The sequence below is a fragment of the Mauremys reevesii genome, linkage group 10 (assembly GCF_016161935.1).
Source record: "Mauremys reevesii isolate NIE-2019 linkage group 10, ASM1616193v1, whole genome shotgun sequence".
Classification (NCBI taxonomy): Eukaryota; Metazoa; Chordata; order Testudines; family Geoemydidae; genus Mauremys; species Mauremys reevesii.
In genome coordinates, this window is record NC_052632.1 from 66,508,885 (window position 1) to 66,531,602 (window position 22,718).

The window sequence follows — 22,718 nt, forward strand, 5'->3', positions numbered from 1 at the left end:
ACTTTAGTGGCTAAAAAAGACTTCACTGCTTTACTCTGGTGATCCCTGCAGAGCCAATACAGCCCTGGGAAAGGGAATTGGCTTCTCTTTTTTTGGCTCCTGTATCAGTGCGTTTGTCTACCAAGTCCGGTTATGGGATCTTTTTTTCCCGGTGGTGGTGGCTGATCCAAAGAGAACTCAGCATGAGTCTCAGATCTCAGACTGAGCTTTCAGGACCGGCATTTGAGGGGAAAATACATCTTCCTGATGGGAGGAAATGTGATCTTCAGCCATTTGAAGATCATAAACAGGAGCACCCACAATGCTGTTTTTACCATGCTTCTTAAAAACATAGTCAGACTAGATAATCATATAGTCTCTTCTGGTTTTAAAATCCACGAATCAGTGAATTTTCATAAAAGCAAATTGGATTTCTCTAAGTGATGTGTAGTACTCTTATCCAGAGTAAAAGTCTGAGTGAGAGTTGGCTCCCTGTAGTTGTTAATAATAATTGAAGTCATGTCCAGGCTGTGCTGCACCTTTGAACTCATAGTGTTCTACTCAACTTGATTTCCAGAGATTTTATGTGGCCACCTCTCGCCAGCTGAAACGTCTTGAATCTGTCAGCCGCTCTCCAGTGTATTCTCACTTTAATGAGACCCTCTTGGGTGTCAGTGTCATTCGAGCCTTTGAGGAGCAGACGCGTTTCAAACTGCAGAGCGACTTAAAAGTGGATGAAAATCAGAAAGCGTACTTTCCCAGCATTGTTGCAAACAGGTAGATGGGCATGAGTGTTGGGTCAGCACATGGAGAGCAGTGGCATAGGGAGGGTGCAGTTCTGCAGTCCTCGCTCCATTACTCAGGTACAACCCATTGATTTCAGAGAAGGTTTTGCTCCTCCTTCACTTTCTCTTCAGATTGTTCATTTAGCTGAACTGTGGCTGTGTTGGGTACCTGAGAACCAACACGTTCAAGGTTAAAACAGGATTTTCTGCCTCTCACAGTTAGTTTCATGTGCTTCCGCACCCCATGCTTCTGGAAATGATCAGACTGCTCCAAATGTCAGTTCCCATGTCATTGGCAAAGAAGGGGATGAGTAGATGTAAATGCCTCAGTATAACCATATATTTTAAAAAACCAAAAGAGATGTGAATTTAAGCATGTTCACCCTGAATTTTTGTTTGTTTTAATCAGATATTGCTGGAAAATTGAATCACTTGTCTGTGTCTTACAGGTGGCTGGCTGTCCGGCTGGAATGTGTGGGGAACTGCATAGTCCTCTTTGCAGCGCTGTTTGCAGTGATTGCTCGCCACAGCCTCAGCCCTGGCTTAGTTGGACTCTCAGTGTCCTATTCATTGCAGGTAATATACTTCAGAAATCTTTCTGCACTTTAAGACCACATCCCAGTATCAGGATATAAATCTGTAATGGAATTAGAGTTGAGAATTGATCTGTCAACTATAGTCATAAATAGGCTTTGTCACTACAAACTGACTCCCCAAATACTTCAGGAAACTAAACAAGTCTTGGAGAGAGAACTAATTTGCGGAGCATGTGATAGGGAATATGTTTACAGATGAGATTTGAAAAGAGATTGAGTCCAGGTGGGGTGATAAAGGGCTTTCCTATGTGGGAGGGGCTGTAAGGAGAAACCTTTTGAACCAATGAAACGAAATTGTGATATGAGACACTGACTAGCAGGACAAATGGGGAGCTGCTTTAGGGGTCACGATAGTGGCCAAGTTCTGCTCTATACTTACACAGCTCCCACTGCACATGTTTATCTGAGGGTGGAACTTGGTCCCAGTTGTATTTGATAATTGTAGGAGGTGGCTCATCCCATCCCAGGTAAAGCGAAGTGCTGCGTTTAATGAGCAGATGGCGCTTTGGGTTTTCATCTCGGTATTGCATGCTAAATGTCCTTGTATATGTTGATGTCCATTTGTATTGTAAATGCTACATTTAGGAATTCTTTTTGCAGGTTACAACATACTTAAACTGGCTGGTTCGCATGACATCTGAGCTGGAAACGAACATTGTCGCTGTGGAAAGAGTCCAAGAATACTCTGAAATGGAGAAAGAGGTACATTGTGACTAGTAGGTTCTATACTTCTGTCTGAAGGTCTTCCTTGCTATTAACCAATGCTGCAGGCTTGCATTGTACAGTCATTGTCTTTCTAATGGGACAGGAGGGGGACTTTCCTTCAAATCAGTCAAGCTGCCTCCTAACTGGCTAGACTATAGTATTGGTTTCTGAACAAAAGAATTTACACTAAGGTGTTTCTTGCCATTCCTTAGTGGGCTGAATTTGCTTAGCCCTTACTGACAAAGGAATTCAGAGATACTTGTACTTGGACTTTGCTTTTTAAGAGCTAGTTGTTTTCTGCATACTTAATGCTGAGATTGCCCCTTAGTGGCAGAATGTTAACTTCGCAAGTATTTTTCTTCACTTAAAGCAGTGGTTCTTAACCTGTACTCTGCAGCCTGCACCCCTTTGGTTCTCAAAATATGTTCTCGCACCCCTTATCAAAAATCATTGAAGTAGGTCAGTTCTTTAAACCTAGATATATTTTTGTTTGTATATTACAGTAATAGTTAAAAACCCTATAATAATAAATACATAGGTTTGATGAAACAAAGTAGTTGTACTTACGTGCCAGTGCTTAATTTGTGTTTTCGATGATTTACCTTCTAAAAAAAATCTGGCATGTCTCACACTCTCAGAAAGGGCATCTCGCACCCCCAGGGGGTGTGTGCACCCCAGGTTAAGAACCGTTGACTTAAAGCATTTGTTTCCTCTATCGCTATTTGCACTTAATTTGTGGGAACCCTTTGTCTTCTGTCTAGTCCGTACCAAATTAACAAATGGAGCTATGCAAAATTCATTTTCAGTCTGATGATGACTCATGTAAACATCTTTTGGTCGTGTGTTTCTCCTCTTAACCTTCTTCCCCCACATTATTTATTTTCGGCAATGTGTTCATAGGAAGCCCAAACCCTCAAATCAAAACCCAGCCCACCCTGAGTCATGTCTAGGGTGGGGTACAAACCAGTGAGTTCCTCCTCACTCCTTTCCACTTGTGGTTCCTCCAAACTAAAATCTGTTGGAAAATTTTCCTAATTTTAAGAATGTTTTAATTGGATCTAGCAATGAACCCACTGGGAACTCTGCTTTTAATAAAACTGCTGATTAGGGTGAAAACCCTGTTCTGTTTACACACCCACTGAAGTCTGAGTCAGAACTCGTTCATGACCACCATGCAAAGTGTTCAGTGTTCTCTGTCTCAGGCAAGCTTCTTATAGTTATAAACCCGCAGTGTGTAACTGTTGCATGACCAGTTTGTCATAATATTTGCTGTCTGCAGGGCCGGTGCAAGGATGTTTCGCGCCCTAGGCGAGACTTCCACCTTGCGCCCTCCCCCATCCCCGAATCCCGGGCTTAAGCCGCTTCCCCTCCCCCTCTCCCCCCGTGGCAGCTTCCCTCCTCCACCCTGAGGTGCCCCCCACTGCGGCAGCTCCCCACCCGCTGCCCTGAGGCACCCCCCCGCCTCAGCTCACCCCTGCTCCATGCACGAGCACCCCGAACACACCGTCGCTGCTTCACTTCTCCCGCCTCCCAGGCTTGCGGCACCTAAGCTGATCGGCGCCGTAAGCCTGGGAGGCGGGAGAAGTGAAGCAGCTCACCCCTGCCCCACCTACTCCCCGAGCACGCCGTCGCTGCTTCACTTTTCCTGCCTCCCAGGCTTGCGGTGCCAAGAGAAGTGAAGCAGCCACTGCATGCTCAGGGAGGAGGCGGGGCAGGGGTGAGCTGGGGTGAGGAGTTCCCCTGCGTGCCCTCCCCGCTCTCCCCTTCCCCACATCTCCCTCCGCTTAAATGCCGGCGGCGACCCAGGCGGCCGAAGATCCAGCCGCCGCGGTCGCTGCTGAAGAAAATGGTGTCCCCCCAAATCCTAGTGCCCATAGTGACCGCCTAGGTCGCCTAAATGGTTGCACCGGCCCTGGCTGTCTGTCATTCTCACATCAACAATTGTAGAGAGACTTATTCCGGGAGGTGAGGCTTGTTTTAGTCAAGACACAATTTTTTCACAACTTTTGAGTCAAATCTTGCCCTTGATTATACCTTGTAACCTCATTGTCTTCAATGCAGCTCAATTTGCCCCTTTTTGATTTTCCAGTACAGCCCTTTTTGAAAAAGACTTCTGCCTCTCCTTCCTTATTCAACCCCTGGTGGAGCTATTTCTTCGTTTGCTTAGGCAGATGGGTCAAAAAGGGTAATAGATCTGTTAATAATGATCTAGCTGAATGGCTGGGCAATTGTTCTTTCAGGCTCCCTGGTGTATTGAGCAAACTGCTCCACCAAACAACTGGCCTCATGAAGGCAAAGTGGAGTTCAGAGGCTATGGCTTACGTTACCGTGAGGACTTGGATTTAGTTCTGAAAAACATAAACGTTACCATAAACGGAGGAGAGAAGGTAAGTAACATGGCTCGCTGTTTATACCCACGCTTCATTTTATAAGCTAGCAACCGCATGCTTCAGCTGACAATGAGATTTGAGCCCTGAGACTTTCAGCACTAAAAGGATGAGGTTCTACCATCGGAGCTAAAAGAATAAGTCCTTTAGTGGCTGGTCTTTAAGAGCCCACTACAGCTGCCAGCTAGAGAGGGACGACCTCTGCTGTGCGTTGTGGGTTACACGTGCTCACTGTTTTCCTGCGCATTTGCTCTTTTGGTGTAAAAATACAAACGAGTGTACTGGAGAATGTGTGACCTTAACCAATTTCCTTTTTTATTCAACACAAGCAAAATGAAATGGCAAATTTATGAAGTTCAAATTTCACTTACTGCTAAAAACCACATTTTTCTGACTTTTGCATCCTTTTTTATGTAGGTTAATAAAATACAGGGCAGTTTATATACATATAACCATACAAGCACAAATACAAAGAAGGCACATGGTTTTTATAACTTCCTAATCAGACCTGCAACTGAGTATTATGTTAATGAGCACAATTGTATCCTAAATTCAGGTGGAAAAACAAGATCAAAACCTAGAGCTCCACAACTTTAACTACAAAACACATACAAAAGAAAGGAACAGGTGTGATCTGAACTTTGTCAGCACTTCTCTACTACACATTTTCACCACAATTCCATTTTCCGGTCCAGAAAAGTCCCAAAACTTTTCCAGGTGCATTGGAATTTTGATGTGCCGTTTGAAGGATATTTTCATTTTCGGTATATAGGCACTATCGGTTGCTTGTGCCAACCTAGTTCTCCATTTTCTTAACATAGTTGCTTTGCACTGGGTAGATGTATGTATTACGTCTGAAACTCTGTCCACTTCAGGAGATTCTCGGTGGCACTTTGACTTTATCCTTTCCCCAGAATTATTAAATGATAACTTCTTTCTGTGTGCCTTCTAATAGGTGGGAATAGTTGGAAGAACAGGTGCTGGAAAATCCTCCCTTACTCTGGGTTTATTTCGAATCAATGAATCAGCAGAGGGAGAGATTATTATTGATGGAATTAATGTTGCAAAAATAGGGCTCCATGACCTGCGGTTCAAGATCACCATTATTCCCCAGGTAGGTGCAAAGTTCCTGCCAATACCATAATTGATTTCTTAAGGCTATTGAGGCTTTAATCAGCTGGATGCGTGTTTTATTAATATACTTTATTAGGGTCTGATTCCACACCCGGTGGTGTCAATGGGACTCTTTCCATTGACTTCAGTTGACTTTGGATCAGACTTTTGTGCCGGCTTAGGCATGTTTCCCTTGCTTTATGTAACAAGTCAAACTTGGATCTGAATTGGTTGGCTGCCATGGAGGCAGGATCCAGGGCCTTCTGAAATTACGAACTCATTTAGTTAACTCCTTATAATAGATTTCCAGTAGTCACCTAGGTCCTGATGCTGCAGATTACTCAGCATGAGTGCAGAGGTCTGACCAGGTAGTGCAGCTGGCATCATGTAGACCTTAGTGGGTTTAGGAGCCTCGAGCTCTTCTGGACCAATAGAGGGCATATATAGACTGCATATTACAGGGTGGAGACGTCTCACTGGAATTACACTGAGACTCAATAAATTTCACACTGTTTTGACAATAACTTGGCAGATCAAGTCTGGTCTCTGTGGTTCACTTATGTTTAGGAACAGTAAGAAACAACATTAATCATATGGGGATATGGCACAGGGCACTCCAGTTTTGAGGGTTTAAGATCATGTTATTGTTTTGGGCTTGATGTCTGCTTATCAAATTGCCACATGTCTGAGTCACTTCCTCACCCTAGGCTTGGTGGTCAAATGTCTTTGAATTCAGTTTTTAAAACTATTGGGTTTATAAGTTACTAGCTTTTAGTCTACAAGCTTTTCTGCCTATGTATAGTAATGCAAGAAGGAACTGGGTTTAAATAATTGCAAAAGGTGTTCTGCAATTCATCTCTCTCGGATCTGGGTAATAGGTTTGACGTTGGGATTATATTGCTTTTGTCCTTTTTTGATCATTCCATATTAGATTTCGGCTTCGCTATCACTAATTGCCATAAGAGGAAATGGAATAAGTAGATTGTAGGCATGATGCATTTACTGATGCAGCCAGTTTGGACTTTGAATCTTGTGGGAGTGTATTTTGAAGTTTGTTTTTCACATGCCGTTTTATTTGAAAAAGATGGTTTGGCATTTAAATTGAAGATGTTTCTATGTATTCTTTGGTATTGCAACTAGGCTGAGGCATTTTCCAAGCAAGAAATGAGTCACCTTTATTTAAAAATAATTAAACTCAAAAGATCTTTTGCTATAATTATTCCTTGGGTTGCTTACAAAATATACCATTTCCTTTGCCATTTAAATGAAATCTCTCTTAAACATTTGCCATATTCTTTGTATGTGGAAGTGTTGAGTACATGTTATTTTCTGACTAGGATCCAGTATTATTTTCTGGCTCTCTGCGTATGAATCTTGACCCTTTTGACAAATACTCTGATGAAGAAATTTGGACATCTTTGGAATTGGCTCACTTGAAAAATTTTGTTTCATCTCTTCCCGATAAACTTAATCATGAGTGTTCTGAAGGTGGAGAGAATCTAAGGTACAGTAAAATGCCTTATTTTTCAGTGAAAATTTACTGTTGGAGCTAAAACTTTTGACAGCATATGAGAAATATATGCTTGTATGTTCCTCCCACTTTACCTCAGACTACAGGGTCAATATTACTACTTGTGACGTGATTTGGTGCAGTACAAACATGAGAGATCCCTGACCCATGGATCTTAAAATCCATCTCAGACATCAAAACAGACCTAACAATATGAACACACATAGTTTTTATTCACTGCATAAGACCCGATTATCTTGAGGAAACAGAGAAATTGTAATGTGAAATTGCCAAACGAGACAATCAGGTGTTTTTGAAAATATTTTAAGCTTTAAGCCATGTAAGTGAAAGTACATACTTAAGAAATAGTAAGTTAAATATATTAGATTTATATTTATTGGCTTGGGCAATCGTAGGGAAAATTTTGGTTAACTTCAAGCTGCTGTAGTTGCTTATAATTTGGAGAGAAAATTGTACCTAACAAATGCAGGTTTCATAATGCAGCTGTAATATAAGTGCGATACTAATCCTAAATAAACACATTCAATCTACTGATTGTAAATTGGCCACCAAACCAGTTCAAATACAAATCTTTGTTACAGTCTGCACTGTTTAAATGCTATAGTCTGATGTACTTACATGGAAACTGTTTGTAATGTTTATCTTCCTAAAAACGAAAGCTCTTAAAAAAAAAATTACCATTAAGAAGCTGTAGTAAGACACCCTCTGTTTATAGAGAAGAAATCACAAAATTTGAAGTTAATTCCATATCTAAAGCTTGCTAGACTCTTGGCACCTAAAATTCACAAAAGATTGTGCAGGTAACAAAATTAGGATGTGAAACAAAATAAAGTTTCTTCTTGCAGTTAACTTTTTCAGGTTTTTTTTTTTTTACAAAGTGTCGGACAGCGTCAGCTGGTGTGCCTCGCTCGTGCTCTACTTCGAAAGTCCAAAATCTTGGTTTTAGATGAAGCCACAGCTGCTGTTGATCTTGAAACTGATGACCTTATACAGTCAACAATAAGGACTCAATTTGAAGACTGCACTGTTTTAACTATAGCACATCGTCTAAACACTATTATGGACTATGAAAGGTAAAGTGTTGCAAAGGGAAAATGGTCTTTAGTGTCCGTATCTTACATTGAATAGGAATCGATATTAACCAAAAATGGACACTGATCAACTTATTACAAATATTTTTTCCTTATATTTGCTAGATCTGTTATCAGCTGAAATTCATGAGTTCTTTGTGTGTGTCCGTATCGTCCGTAAGCATGCTGAGGGTCAAGTTCTGTCCTTGGTTATGTTGTGCAACCCCATTGTCCACAACCTGCTTGCACAGATGTGGCTGATGGCAGCGCTTGTTCTTACAATTGAAATGTAGATTCATAATGTTCCCTCCTTCTCTGAGTTGGGGTAGGAATCAAAACTTGATAAGCCCCTGACTCAGGTGTTTTACTCTTCCACTTTTTCTGTGACTCCTGTAATTGGATTGGGGAGCCACACTGTTGATGGGACAAAGCGGGAGAAGTGGGCATTATACCCCCACCAAACTTGCAGGGGTTCAGCACCTCTGTTAACAATCACTCAGTACTAATTCAGGCACTCCAGCCATTCGTGCAGCGGAACCCCCCCCACACACACATTTGGTTGGTGCTCCCTCTTGGGGGCATTAGCAGTATTTTTCTCCCAGCTGTCAGCGAGTTGGGGGTAGCATTTCGACTCTGAACGCTGGGTTTCCTGACTTTAGTGCTTGCTTTCACAGCCTTAATGTTACAGTAACACTGTTGCTTTGCTTAGGCAGTCTAAGCACAGAGTAAATCTGTGTATCTGCGATAGGATTAGTGAGGTCGGGGATAAATTTTGCCTTTTGTGAAAGCTCTTGCAAATAGCCTGCATTATTTCCTGGTGGCTGAGGTATTATGCTAAGATTGCTAAAATTCCAGAAAAGTCAATATTTTGACCATTTTTTTTCTTTTGTTTTAGAGTTCTAGTCCTTGATAAAGGCGAAATTGTGGAGTGTGATTCCCCAGCCAGTCTACTTCAGAAGAAAGGCATTTTCTATAGTATGGCCAAAGATTCTGGCTTGGTATAATACCAGAACTTAGCTTGTACAAGTGGGGAAGAGGGGTGGAAATTGACTGACTATACACATTGAGAGGATTTTGAGAATTCTGACTTCCTTTGTTCTGCTACTCAAACCAAACGCTTCCACCTCAGACCTGGAAAAATATAAGTTTAACATGAAGAAGATAAAAGTAACGTAAATGCAATGCCTTTTTTTTCCTTAAAGATTTATTTTGCAAGAAGTAGAAGTTCTGAATGTACTATGCTAAAGACCAAACTTAGACCTGTTTGATAGATTTGAGGCAAAAGATGAAACTGCAGTCCAAAAATGTTTGTCTTCTGAAAGCAAGAAAAATCCTTTTGAGTTGCTTATGTTCTGAAGATCCTTTTTGTTTGAAAAATCTTAGGTAGTATTTTACAATTTGTTCAGTTGAGATTTACCATTTTAAGAGCTATCTGCTGTGGGATGCACTCAGGACATTTTATGGAATAGCAATATGAGTCAACGTTTTTATTCCTTGAGAAATACTGTCCTGTACCAGGTCTTGTCTTGGCACTTATTGTATGTGGTCAGTGCTTTTATGCATCATGTTAAAGTTTTCATATGTGTTTATACTTTATAGCAGCAAGTTTTCAGAAATGTGTCCATCTCATTGATGTGAAAAAGCACAATCATCAAAACAGTCACTATAAGACCAAACTCTTGCTTGAATGCAAAAATTAATGTATTTCAATATTAAGTACCCAATTCTGTACTCTCTTCACTCAGTGGTTCTTATTTATGTGAAAAGTACCAATGGGGGGACGGGTTATTCTTCTGAGTAACAATTTGCCTGATTGAAGGCTTCAGAGTCAGTTATCATTTGGTTGTAGTATTATTGGTTATTGTATTTCACTGTCTCATATTTCATTCAGAAGCCCTGCCATATCCAGGACTGTTAGCCCTACGGAAACAACGAAACCACCTTTAGAGGCTGCTGCTGCTACTAATTCTTAACTGTTGTGCAAAATGCTCTTACTGTTCCCCAAAATATACACAGTTTTATTAATGCGTGGATCCCAGAGTAGCCTGACAGAGCTTAATTCACAATGGAGTCTAGTTCCAAGAAACTCAAGTGTTTTCTGTTTTTTACTTAGTAGGAAAAAGAAAAGAAGTTCCATACAGTCTTTTTTTATAGAAAGATTGCTGAATGACTGCAGTTTGAGTTCAGATGGACCCAGATATCTACCACTCTGGAAATGTGGACTGTTGGGAGTTTTATGTTGCCGACCTTAAAACTAGACAAGTGTCTTTTCTTAGAATAAAAGCTATTTATTTTTTTGTAAATTATGATTCTTTAAAATTCAGTAAACCTGAAAATGTCATTGGTATTTTTTGTAATGACTATAATGGAAGAACTTGGAGTAAACTTTCTTTGTTTGAAAATGATTGTCCCAATTTTTATACTCCTTTGTCATCTTTTAATGACAAAAGTGTTTGCGCCATTATTGAGAAAGGGCCTAAAGCCCGGAGAACTGTGGGATTGGCTCCCACATGTGGGTGCCCAAGATGCCCAAATGATGTTTGCTGCTCTTTTCAGGAGGCGCTATCACTGGGTAGCTGTTCCATGAAAATAACATTTTAACATTTGCAAATAAAAGTGGTTCTTCTGGTTACCAAGGGCCAACTTTTAGATTAAGGGATGTGGCTATTGATCACCAGGTGTAGCCTTCAAGGGCCTCCTGGATTTTTACCAGACCTCCCTGCTCCACAGCTGGGGAGCTGTTCTCCTGCATGGTCTGCTGGTGAATTACGCTCTAAACACACTCTGGAAATCTGTAGCATAACTAGTCATGATGGAGGGGCCGCTGGGCCAGACATGAGTGGTGTTGCCACCCCATGTGCCAGGTCACTACAATATTCGCTCAGATTTGGCCCAGCTTGCCTATCTGTCATGAGGGAGGAATGGCTGGGCCAGATCTGAGTGGAGCTGCGACCCTGTACCATTTGGAAGTAACTCTGAATCCAGGAAACCCCCAGATAACTGAAATATCTCAAAGTTCAAGAGTTGTACGGTCTGAAAGAGGTGAAGTGTGACTGGTGGGAGAGGCCCTTCACCTTAATCTTTCTGGTCCCTGTCTGTAACTTGCTCCTTATCTGCATGAGTTATAAGATCAGCATATTGCAAGCACCATTCCTTACGCCTTTCCCTCTCCAAAGTCAATTCTCTTGTACCTACATCTCAGCAGTATCTAATGACGTCACACGCTTTAAGACTTCATCACCTATTGGAGTGTCTTGCACTCCAGACCTGATGTTAATTATGACTAGAAAGGAGTGTTGTAAATGTTGAATCATACAGCACTGCTTAAAAATGACTTAAAAATAACTACATCCCATGTCATGTCTAACTTTCTCTTGTTTCCCTTTTTTGGGGTTTACCGAATGTTTTGTGTGTTGTACGCGCAAGCCTGGCCTGGGTGAAAGGTACATTTTCCCACTTCACCGCCTCTTCCTTTTGATGGTGGTTGGTAAGCAGACACAGTCCTGACATGCGGGGGTGAATTAGAGTACTGTTTATTCTGTTCCCTTGATTCTGAACGCCCCCCCGCCAACTTTTGTTTCTGTGTAATGCATACCGTGTTTGGTCTCCTCCTGTGGGACTGCTGCCTTGTAAAAGTCTCATCAAATCTCAACTCTGTTCTCTCCTGGCAGCATATAAATTCCACTACAGCCACTTCTGTTTGTTGTTTGGATCCTGTGCAAGACCTGTTGGCTCCATGGAGGAAGAGACAATCCTATATGCAGTTCTAAAAAGGCCCAGTCTTGTTGCAAAGTTATTAATGCTAACTTCTTTGGAGGGGGGGAAGGTTCTCCGTTTCTAGGGGGAGTTTTCCTATTGGTGTGCATTTTGATGGGGCTGGGAGCTCTCAATATCCCCTCTTTTTGTGGGGAGCAGGGGGAACCATCCCCTTTTGAGGCAGACGAGTCACCATATCAAGAGAAGTGCAGGATCTAGAGGATAAGTTGCCATCTGAACCAGGAGTGTCAGTCGGTATTGTGCAGTGATAAAAGACAAACCAAAATCCGAATAAAACAGAAGTTAATATCTTTAGAGGTTGGGATCCATACCTACAAGAGAAACTCAATAAAAAGACCCATAGATGTTTCTGCACTGGCTGCTCCAAGAGTGAGACGACCTACATAGAAGTAACGTTTACAATATAACCTATTGTTTCGAATTTGTCTCCTAAATCCACAGCACCTGTGCAGTGTAATAAGAAGAAAAAAAAAGAATTCCAGCTCCATGCTGCCCTGTCAAACCCCTTATAATCTTGCTTCTTAATTCCTTGACTTCTCATACACAGAACTGCAGCAGAACATGGTGGCATCTTCTGCAGAGCTGGGATTGGGGCACAACATGTGGGGGGTAGCACTTAAGTAGGGTGACCACATGTCGTGATTTTATAGGGACAGTCCTGATTGTTGGGTCTTTTTCTTATATAGGCTCCTATTACCCACCACCCCATCTCGGTTTTTCACATTTACTGTCTGGTCACCCTACACTTAAGGTATTTTTTTCTATGAATTCATGAATTCTGCTGCATGCAAGTACCCTTCTGAGTTTACACACTCTCATTATAGCATGTTAGTACTCTTATCTGTGTTCCACAACCTCAAAGCAGAATTACACACCGTAATCTCTAAAGCCCTATCATATTGCTTGCACCCTGGGTACGAACCACTGTTTATTCACTGCTTTAACAGCTGAGATCAAATGGGGGTGCTCCTGATTTGAAAGTGGGAGCAGGAGCCTTGTCCTCTGGAACTGGCTTCTCGTACAGCTCCAAGGAGTTTGCATCAGACCTTTGGGGCACATTTCAGACATTTGCTAGAAGGGATTGATGAGGTAATGTGTCAGGTGGGAGGCTTTCAGGTTGTGTTCTAAACATCTCTTGTTGGAATGGAACAATCTGTTTAGTGCAAGCTCTTGGAACATCTTTCTAGGCTTAACTAATTTAATAGAATTTAAAGCCACGAAGGATCAGCAGTTCATCTACTCTGACTTTTTGTAATATCACAGATCATCCATGCTAGCTGTCCATTCACCTTAGGATTCCTACCAAACCATCTCCAATGCATCTGTGAAATTTGTAGTTTCACATGCAGTTGATTAAAAAAATTAAAGGAATACAGTACGGGTTCTATGAACTAAGTACCAATGGCCTCTTAAATGCAAGTTTTATAGTAAGAAAACTATCTTACCTTTCAGACGCACACGATAATGTGAATGTATAGGAATAATATGAGATAGGGTCATGTTAATGCAGGCCTTTGCTCTGGCTATTTTTAGAGTTCTTGTTAACTACTAACAAGTAAACCTCAGATGAAAGCCTGAAATAAGACAAGCTTTGAAAAATAATCCTTACAGATCTTGTCTGCACACGAATCCAAAAGCATTTTGCATGTAAGTGAATGGCAATTACTTTTCATTATGATGGCTTTGTAGCTTACCCACATTTTTTTTCTGAATCATTTGTTAGTTTTGTTTGTATTTAATGTTGAAAAATTAATTCCATAGTTTGGCAAGTTACTTCAGGCTTTCAACAAGGGTTAGGAGTCTGATAAAGTCCCGTTACAGTTTCTTTTGTACTGAATCCTTGTTACAGAATAACATGCATTGCTAAAAGAAATCTTACACGTAGTGAGGGTTGACTTTTATTTCATCTATTATGTATATAGTTCATTCTAGTCCACATTTCAAAGTTACTTGGAGGTGGACTGACTTGCCCTGTTTTCCTTTGTATGTAATCCTTTTGTGTACTTCTGAGTAGAGAAAGCCACGCAGTCTCAACCCTTCAATATTTTAATTTAGGGCTTGTCTACACTGTCCTGTGGTCCGTACTGTGGAGGTGTGAATAGAAGTGTGCGCCCAAGTGCTAGGCTGTAACTGTGGGTGTGAACTAAAAAGGTTCCTAGTTCACATTGTCCTCTTCAGACAGGATTACATTTATGTGAACTTTTTAGTTTGTGCCCTCAGCATCCACAGGGGGGAGTTACTTGGGTTTTACGCATAGTCCGAACTACGGGGTAGTGTAGACACAGCCTTAGATTGTAAGCTTCTGCCATGGAATGAAGTGCATTGGGACAGAAGGGGGGGAAATTGCATTTGCCTGTGCTAAGCACAGGGGAGTCTGCAGCTCTTGTGGTGGGACCTGGCTGCTCCCTTGGTGCTGGCTCCCATCGGTCTTGCGCACTGTCCAACTACCCCATACATGTTCTCCTTTTGAAGGTGTCCTATAGTGAGATGTTTCCTACTTTTGGGTGGGCACTTTCCTATGGCATTTCCCATTAGAATTGGCCTTTTACCACTTTCATGTTTCAATGGCCTGTCAACATGGGACAATGTAAAAAATAGAAGGCCGTGCTCTTGGACCCACTGGCCTAACTGGGTTGGGGGAATGTAGCTGTTCAGTGCTAATAGGATGCCAGCCACTACCGTTTTAAGAGTCACTGAAGTCATTTTGACTGATTCTTGCCCTAAGAGGTTAGAATTGGGGTTAATGGATGGCATCGAGACCTATTTTCTGTACTTCCTAAAATACATGCAGGTATTTTGTCTATGCCTTCAGAGTGGTCTTGGCTGGTCTGAGGGGATGTTCCATATAGAACTTGGGTGGAACATTCCACACAGGAGTATAAACAAACTTGGGTTCTGATGGGCCAGTGGTGAAAGCTAATTCCAGGGACCCATGAATACCTTTGTCCCCACATTGCAGTGAGAACACCCTGCCTCCATCCTAGGAACTGTTGGCAAGTGGCTGTCTGCGGATCTCTGCTCTCAGGATGGAGTGATGAGCAAAGAGGTAGTCTGTAGTTCAGCTTTGAAGGGATCCTCTTCTTTAATTCCCATGACCGAACAGCAGCCCAGATGAAGGGTATGGCTACACTTGAGAGTTGCAGCGCTGGTGGAGGCTTTCCAGTGCTGCAATTAGTAACTGTCCACACCTGCAGGGGCACATCCAGCGCTGCAACTCCCTGGCTGCAGCACTGGCTGTACACCTGGGTTTGCTTGGGGCATAACAATCGCAGCGCTGGTGCTACAGCGCTGCTCATAAAGTGTGGCCACACACCAGCGCTGTTATTGGCCTCCAGGGTATTAGGAGATATCCCAGAATGCTTTTAACTAAATTACTCTTTGTTTTATGATGCCTCTTTGTTTTGTTGTGAACTCGGGGCTCCGGGAGCTGCTTATCTTAAAAACAAACACAGCTCCTGTTTGCTGTGATCAATCTGTAACTGACTGTGAACAATCAAATGAGATAACCCACTACCTTTCTGTGAATGAGGCAGGCAGGGGGATGAGTGTTTGCTTGAGGAGAGAAACAGCGGGGGTAGGGGTGAGAAAGGGAGTCTGTTGGAGCAGCTGCTTATCTGGTCTGCAGGCTGTTTGCAGTTAAGAGTAAGAGGTCGGGAAAATTTTCTGATTTTGCAAGGCAGGGAGCTGATACAGTGTCAGCTCAAAATCCACTCTCTCTCTCCCCCGGTCCCTGTCACACTCCACCCCACCCCCCTCTTTTGAAAAGCACGTTGCTGCCACTTGAACGCTGGGATAGCTGCCCATAATGCATCACTCCCAACAGTGCTCCCAAATGTGGCCACACTGCAGCGCTGGTAGCAGTGAGTGTGGCCACACACCAGCGCTTTTCCTACACAGCTGTACGACCAGCGCTGTAACTCCCAGCGCTGCAACTCTCAAGTGTAGCCATACCTGAAGTGTCTTACCACAGAGCAGGAGAAAGAAGCTGATGAAGCAGATTCCCCAGAAAAGCCAAAGGGTGCAGTTGGGGTCTATTTTCACTCTTGCAGATCCTGTGTGAAGTATTCAGAGCTCAATACCTGAAGAGCTCGCTCCTCATGGCACTATACGTGTGCTCTTGTTTTGCAGCCTGTATTTGAGGATGTAAGTCACGCAGGTCAGCAGGCCACAAAAAAAATTCTGTTTTAAGGAAAAGGAAGTAAAAAGGTTTTACTTTGAGACTGAGTCAAGTTCTCAAGCTTGGAGACACCGATCACACTTCTGTTTTGTGGGGATGAGTGTCAGGTCATGAGGAGCCAATCCCCACCCTGTGAGGAGTTGGAGCCATATTTGTACAGTTTATGAAAGCTGATTGATATTGTGAAATTGTATTATGAAAAAAGTTGACGAATAGGTGTCATACATAAAATATGGATCCACCATTGTTGATAGGACCCCAGATAAATACTATCCAAAAATTGTACTTAAAAACTGAGTATCTTCTCCAGACTATATTAAGCATAGTGCAGAGATCTGAAATCACCACCAGGGCCACATGAGGACTAGTACATTGGCCCGAGGGCTGCATCACTGAAACCTTTTTCATACAATGATACAAAAGTATAGTAAAAAATGAAGAGTAATAGTGTGCTATTAAAAGTCAATGTATTAACTTTTTAAAAACTGTAATGTGAAGAGGGGGTTTAATAAAATATAAACACTCAGTAATGCACCTCACTCAAATGGCAAAACACACATTTACTTTTAGAATTACTTCAGTTAAAGCCTGGCCCCACGCCTGTCCTGCCTCTTCCCACCCCTTCCCAGCCCTCATTCCAACCCATTCCCCAAATCCCTACCCTGGCTCCGCCTCCTCTCCTGAGCACACTGCGTCCCCGGTTCCTCCTGGGAAATCCTAAGCACTGGGAGGGTGGCGGAGGAGTGGGGACCTGGTGTGCTCGGGGGAGGGAGGACAGGGGCTATGGGTTGCTTGGCTGCTGGTAGAGTTGGCACCTATGGCGGGCTGCAGGAAATAACTCTGCGGGCCAAATGTGACCCACATGTTTGAGACCCCTGGCGTCGTGCTTTATCAGCGGCAACTCGTATTTTCTTATGGTTAGAGCATTCATAAAAGTCATCTCCCAGGCATAAAACACAAGTCAATTAATCCCTGAAAAAATTCCATTGGCCAGGTTGATTATGGTATGCTTTGGTCTCACCTGTCATTCCTGTCAGAAAAACTCGTATTTCAGAAATAAGCTGAACAGGTGGAATTCTAGTTGCGGATCAATACTTGGACAGCTCTGCTAAGCTTAATGCAGCCATTTAGCACAGGATTTAAATGGTCCTATAGCTGAGATTGGAATTAATCCTCATTCTCTCTGAGTAGTAACCCACAGCCAGTAGAAACCCCCAGTTGAAAGATCAACCTCTACATTTTAAACCCCCTACCTAGCAACCCCTAAAAACTCAATTCCCATGGAGGCAGGATGCACACAAATTAGGCCACCACCAATAGAATCAGCATCTTGAAAAAGGACATTGATTGTCCTCACCTGCTGGAGCATCTATAAGGCACCACAAGAATTCATCAGTTTCTGCACATCAGAGGAGATCAGATTTATAATCTCCCCAGAAAGTGAAATCTATCTTGCTGCTTTTATAATGACCAAGGACTGCAGGAAAATAACTTGTGAGGTAAAATTTAAAAAACAAAGAGCAACCCTAAATGCATTCTTCATACATCAGACTAAAGCTTTTGTGCACAGGCTACATAGCTATCCAGTGGATATCCATGGGTCATTCATTATCCTGAAGGATGAAGTGTCAGCTAGTTATGCCACTGCCGATTGTTTCTCCCTGACCCCCTTAAGCACTTCGTTGGCCAGAGCAAGAGCACAGTGGGCTAAGAGGGCAAAGGCCAAGCTATTACCTCCTGCTGCTGAATTTCTTTCTTTGTGACCACATTTCTCTTGCTGTGTTTGCAGTGCACGTCTATAGCAGAGAACAGCATATTGGATACAGAAACAGCCTTCGTAACCCTATTGTTTGAGTCCCCCATGCACTTCGCTGCAGTTTACTAAAAGTTTTATACATGTACAATGGGTGCTCACAATGCTACGAGTCCCTGTTTTCTTTTTGAGGTTTCTATAATGTAACCTGCTGGCACAATTCTTTTCCCTCCAAGTCATTTGTCTCCCTGAAGTATCCGGCTGAATTTGTCTTGCATATGGTGGATAAAGGCTTCGATGTGGACAGTGGGTATCACAGTTAAATAGGAGGGAAGCTGCTCTGTTTAACTGTTCTCAATGGCCCCAATCCAGTAAAGCACCTGCACTCCTGCTTAGCTTTAAACATATCGACTTTGAGCATGTGAGTAGTTCCACTGAACTTAAGCACATGCTTTGTAACCAAATCTTTGAAAACCTATTTCAGCAGCACAAAAATTTGGGGACAAATATCTGAGAAACAACTGGATAGTACAAAAGGGTGTCTGAATGCCATGTAGTTGACATGGAGGGATGCAGGCTCTTTCAAAAGACACTTTAAAATGGGTGTGATGTCTACTTTTGCATGATGGTAGGATTTTTTGGCAGAATATACTTTCAGCCTAGTGCCCTCGTTAAAAACAAACAAAATTACTTTCCTTGCCCTGCTTTTGAGCTGATGTTCTGCCGGGCTGCCCTCCCCTTGTTCACCCCAAATCTGGTAGTATGCAATCAATAGGTAATAGTTTGTAAGGGGCTTTGGAATCCGTGGGGGTAAAAGGCATTGTATGTTAATGTAAAAGCCTATTGTTACTCTAAAAACCCTGTTCTCCATGCTGTGCTTTTATTTTCCCCTTTGACTGTTTTCGTTTGAACAGGTGAGATTGCTATAGAAGATGGGACATTCTCTTGGTCGTCTTTGGATTCTCTGTGTCTCAGAAAGTACTTACGTGCTGTCACTTAAGGAGATCTCTCTCCCTTAGTTACAGGCAAAGAGCAGCTACTAGCAATCATGGAAGTTGTGCACCTGCATATAAATGATTTTCAGCCCAGCAAATTGTCAGGCAGATGTCAGACTTTCTTGGTAAGATTAAGAATTACAACTAGGGCCCTACTAAATTCACGGTCCATATTGGTCAATTTCATGGTCACAGAATTTTTTAAATCATACATGTCATTATTTTGGATACACTTAAATCTGAAATTTCGTGGGTGTTGTAATTGTAGGGGACCTGACCCAAAAAAAGGAGTTCTGGGGGGGTCATAAATTTATTGTAGAGGGCAGTGGTGGTACTGCTACCCTTACTTCTGTGCTGCTGCTGCCAGGACCAAGTACTGATTTTGCCCCAGATCCCTAAATAGCCCCCTCAAGGATTGAATTCACAACCCTGGGTTTAACAGGCCAATGTTCAAACCACTGAGCTATCCCTCCTGCCTGTAAACTACTCTGTAATCAGAGGAAATGTAACAATATAGCCATATCTCCAGAGCAATAAATATTCATACAATTGTTTAAGCTGAAATGGTAAATTAAGGTTGTGCTCACGAAGTATAGTCCTAGTCACACTGCAAGGCTCTGAAAGAGCTTTATTAACCTGTAAGGAAGATAATTAGTCTAAAATGTCATTGTTTATTAAATGTTAAGCAAAAATAAGCAATGCATGGAATCCAGTTTTTTGTTCTCCTGTTAATTAGGCTGTTCTGGGGTTCAGCACAGTAATACACTTAACTTTTTTATTTCTTTTAAAGAAACATTCCATTTGTGAAATCCTTTTGGTAATTCCTGGGTCACTGAAGCTATTCTAGATAGTGCTCAGCACAGAAATCTGTTCTGAAGCTGGAAAACAAAACAAAATAACTCAATTTTCAATCTCTAGATCTCTCTTAGTTATTTGCCTGAGACATCTTTCTTAGGCAAACTTTCCTTCCTGCTTTTTCACGCAACCTTCAAGCCATAATCAAATCTCAGTAGTACATAAACTGCTTTATACACTTTGTTTAACTTTTGTGTTCAATAGCTTTGAGTTCCTTATTTATGTCTAGGTAGTGGGGTTTTTTGGTTCACATCATCAGTGGGGTCATAAAATCAGGCACTTGTATTTATCTAAAAAATGGTGTTTCATCACCATGATCAATCCCTTTCCCAAAGTCTCTTCATTTTCAGCCTTTCCTTACAACTTAGACTCTTGAGACCTAGTGGTATTTTGTCCTGCTGCATCGGCCAAACCAGTCAGAATATCTGTTCTGTTTCCAAAAGTCTGGTCGCCTCTGTGATTCACTGGGTTACAAACCTGCACAGATTAAAAAAATTACAGTTGTGAAAGATGAGTTTTTATTTCATATGGGAGAGTGTTAGGTGAGCAGCTGAATCCACCTTATGGACATGTTTAAAATGACTAACATTCATTAAAATGTGCATGGGATTGAAAACACTTGTGTATTAATTTACTAATTAAAATGCTATTCATTGTCGATTAGAACATTACCTGTATAATATGATTTCTTTGGCATTCCTAGGAATCCACAGCACTCCCATAAATGTTGCAAGGTGTATTTTACCATTATTTATATTCTAAACAGAGCTGATTGGAAAGCTCAGTTACTTTGCCATAACTGCATAAGATGTGAGTACGTATTTTTTTATGCTTACTCCAGATTTCTAATGGGCTCATCTGAGTAATTGGACAGAACTGAGTTTTTGGTATTTCATTTTGAAAACAAAGCCAATTAATTTGGAGCTGCATAAAACTTTATACAGTGGTCATCACTCCGTCAAGAGTGACCACAAACTCAGTAACTAACATTCAGTTGCAACCATAATTTAATATATTCCAATCACTGAACATGAAAACAAGACTCATTCTCTGTAGCCATCATCTCAGCTATAGCATGTGATATGCACAGGCATACATGTATCATTCTCCAAATACACCAAGGCAATTTCCCTTCACATATCCAGTGTAGTTTGGGGCTCAGTTTCAAATAAAATTTGAATAAGTATCAGGCATTTTCTAGCCAAACCGATGTAGCTGAATTAAGAACAGATCTGTTCTCTCAGATGGTGCTGGTGTCTTCCTTGGGTGACAATCAGACACAGCCTGATTCTTCAACCAGTCTGTAGAATAATCCCTTCTGAGCTATTAATTTCTCTGGAGAATCAAATTCAGCAACCTGACCGTTTTCCAAGACTAAAATCCTGTGAATATTAAAAAGAAATGTCAGCACTAGGATATACCACAGTCACACTGAACTCAAACAATATCTAAGCTACTATTATTAGAGCATGCCTCAGTTCCACCCCTCTGAAGAGAGCCACTACTTATGGGATACTCCCTTGGAGAGACTAGGAATGGAGTAAATCTGGTCTTTAATTCTTTGGTTTAACTCCAAATCACTGAGTAGTATCCGAGCAGGGGAGAGGGGCTCCAATGAGGAGACATTCAGCAGTAATGATTTATCTGTGAGTGGACAAAAGAGGGGTTTACAGAGCATGAAATGGACACAGATCTCATTTTCCCTCGGATTAACCCAGGGTTACTGGTGAGAAGGCCCATCCTAAGGCAGAATCTTGAGTGGGGTAAACAAGAAATAGACAGAAATGAGATGTAAATGGTTCCAAGGAGATGTCACTCTCTAAAATGCTATGGGGTCTGTCCAGTTTATAAAGCTTGCCTCTGTCTTCTGCTGTCCTTGTGAAAATGAATGTGAACAAATACACCAATGAAAGGTTACCTGTCGTAATCTAGGATGGTGTTTATACGGTGAGCTATTGTTAACACGGTCCACTCTTTGAACTGAGTCCTTATGGTTGATTGAATCTGAAGATCAGTTTCCAGATCCACCGCTGCGGTGGCCTCATCTAGCACCAGGATTTGGGCTTTCCGCAGGAGTGCCCTGGCCAAACAAACGAGCTGCTTCTGACCAACACTGAAAGCAAGAAGGGCAGTTGGTGAACAAACAGGCTTTTGGGTTTAATCATAGAAGATTAGGGTTGGAAGAGACTTCTAGTGCAACCCCCTGCTCAAAGCAATGATGAGTCTGAAAGCAGCACAGCAGCTGATGGCCTTTCCCCAGCGAGGAAGGAGGGTGGAAATGTTAGGCGTGCACCTGGTCTGGGTCTGGGGACAAGAGCGAGGGGCCAGACGTGCAACACGTGTAGACACCATACTACCAGCACCGTCTGAGAGAACAGATCTGTTCTTAATTCAGCTATCTGGTAGCACTGCAGATAGCAGCATGAAGCAAGCCAAAGAAACAAGGGGACTATTTGTATTGCAGTAGCATCCAGGAGCCCACGGCGCTAGGTGCTGTACAGACACTGAACAGACTGCCCCTACCCCCAAGAGAATTTATGATCTAAGCAATTCCACAGTGCTAAGAATTATACTGCTACCGCAAGTTTGCTCTGTGCTGACTATTGCTTTGTACTTTACTAAATTAGATTTTTCTGTTTAAATTTATTACCCTCATTTAGGAATGTTTACTAATTGTGCACCCTCTGACCTTCAAACACAATGTGCACTGCCTTTCTCTTTCTGTATTTATGGTACCTCAGGTTTTCCCCTCGCTCCGAGCACTCATGGTTCAATTGATCAGGCAGATCCAATACAAAGTTCTTGAGCTGAATCAGTTCCAAAACTGTCCAGATGGCTTCATCCGAGTACTGGTTTAAAGGATCGAGGTTCATTCGTAGAGAACCAGCAAACAAGACTGGATCCTGGGTATAGAGACAGCACAAAAGATTCCTGAAATGATTGTTACAAAACAACACAGCTCCTTAACTTCCTACCACTGCAGGAATCCCAGGGT

General features: G+C 42.1%; 2 protein-coding genes across 2 annotated transcripts in view; one reads left to right on the forward strand and one right to left on the reverse strand.

Annotated features, from left to right (window-relative positions):
* ABCC1 (ATP binding cassette subfamily C member 1) overlaps positions 1-9,173 on the forward strand; it is a 92,026-nt gene extending 82,853 nt beyond the window's left edge. The window contains 8 exon segments of the mRNA XM_039491803.1: positions 557-756; positions 1,214-1,340; positions 1,961-2,062; positions 4,306-4,452; positions 5,408-5,566; positions 6,903-7,069; positions 7,975-8,169; positions 9,062-9,173. Of these exon segments, the coding sequence (XP_039347737.1) occupies positions 557-756; positions 1,214-1,340; positions 1,961-2,062; positions 4,306-4,452; positions 5,408-5,566; positions 6,903-7,069; positions 7,975-8,169; positions 9,062-9,170 (1,206 nt within the window). The 3' untranslated portion in view covers positions 9,171-9,173.
* A 10,421-nt stretch (positions 9,174-19,594) lies between these two features.
* Positions 19,595-22,718, reverse strand: part of ABCC6 (ATP binding cassette subfamily C member 6) — a 48,316-nt gene continuing 45,192 nt past the window's right edge. The window contains exons 29-31 of the mRNA XM_039493082.1: positions 22,460-22,626; positions 21,642-21,836; positions 19,595-21,105 (exon numbers count right to left, since the gene is read on the reverse strand). Coding sequence (XP_039349016.1) covers positions 20,997-21,105; positions 21,642-21,836; positions 22,460-22,626 — 471 coding nt within the window. The 3' untranslated portion in view covers positions 19,595-20,996. The remainder of the gene's footprint in view (positions 21,106-21,641; positions 21,837-22,459; positions 22,627-22,718) is intronic.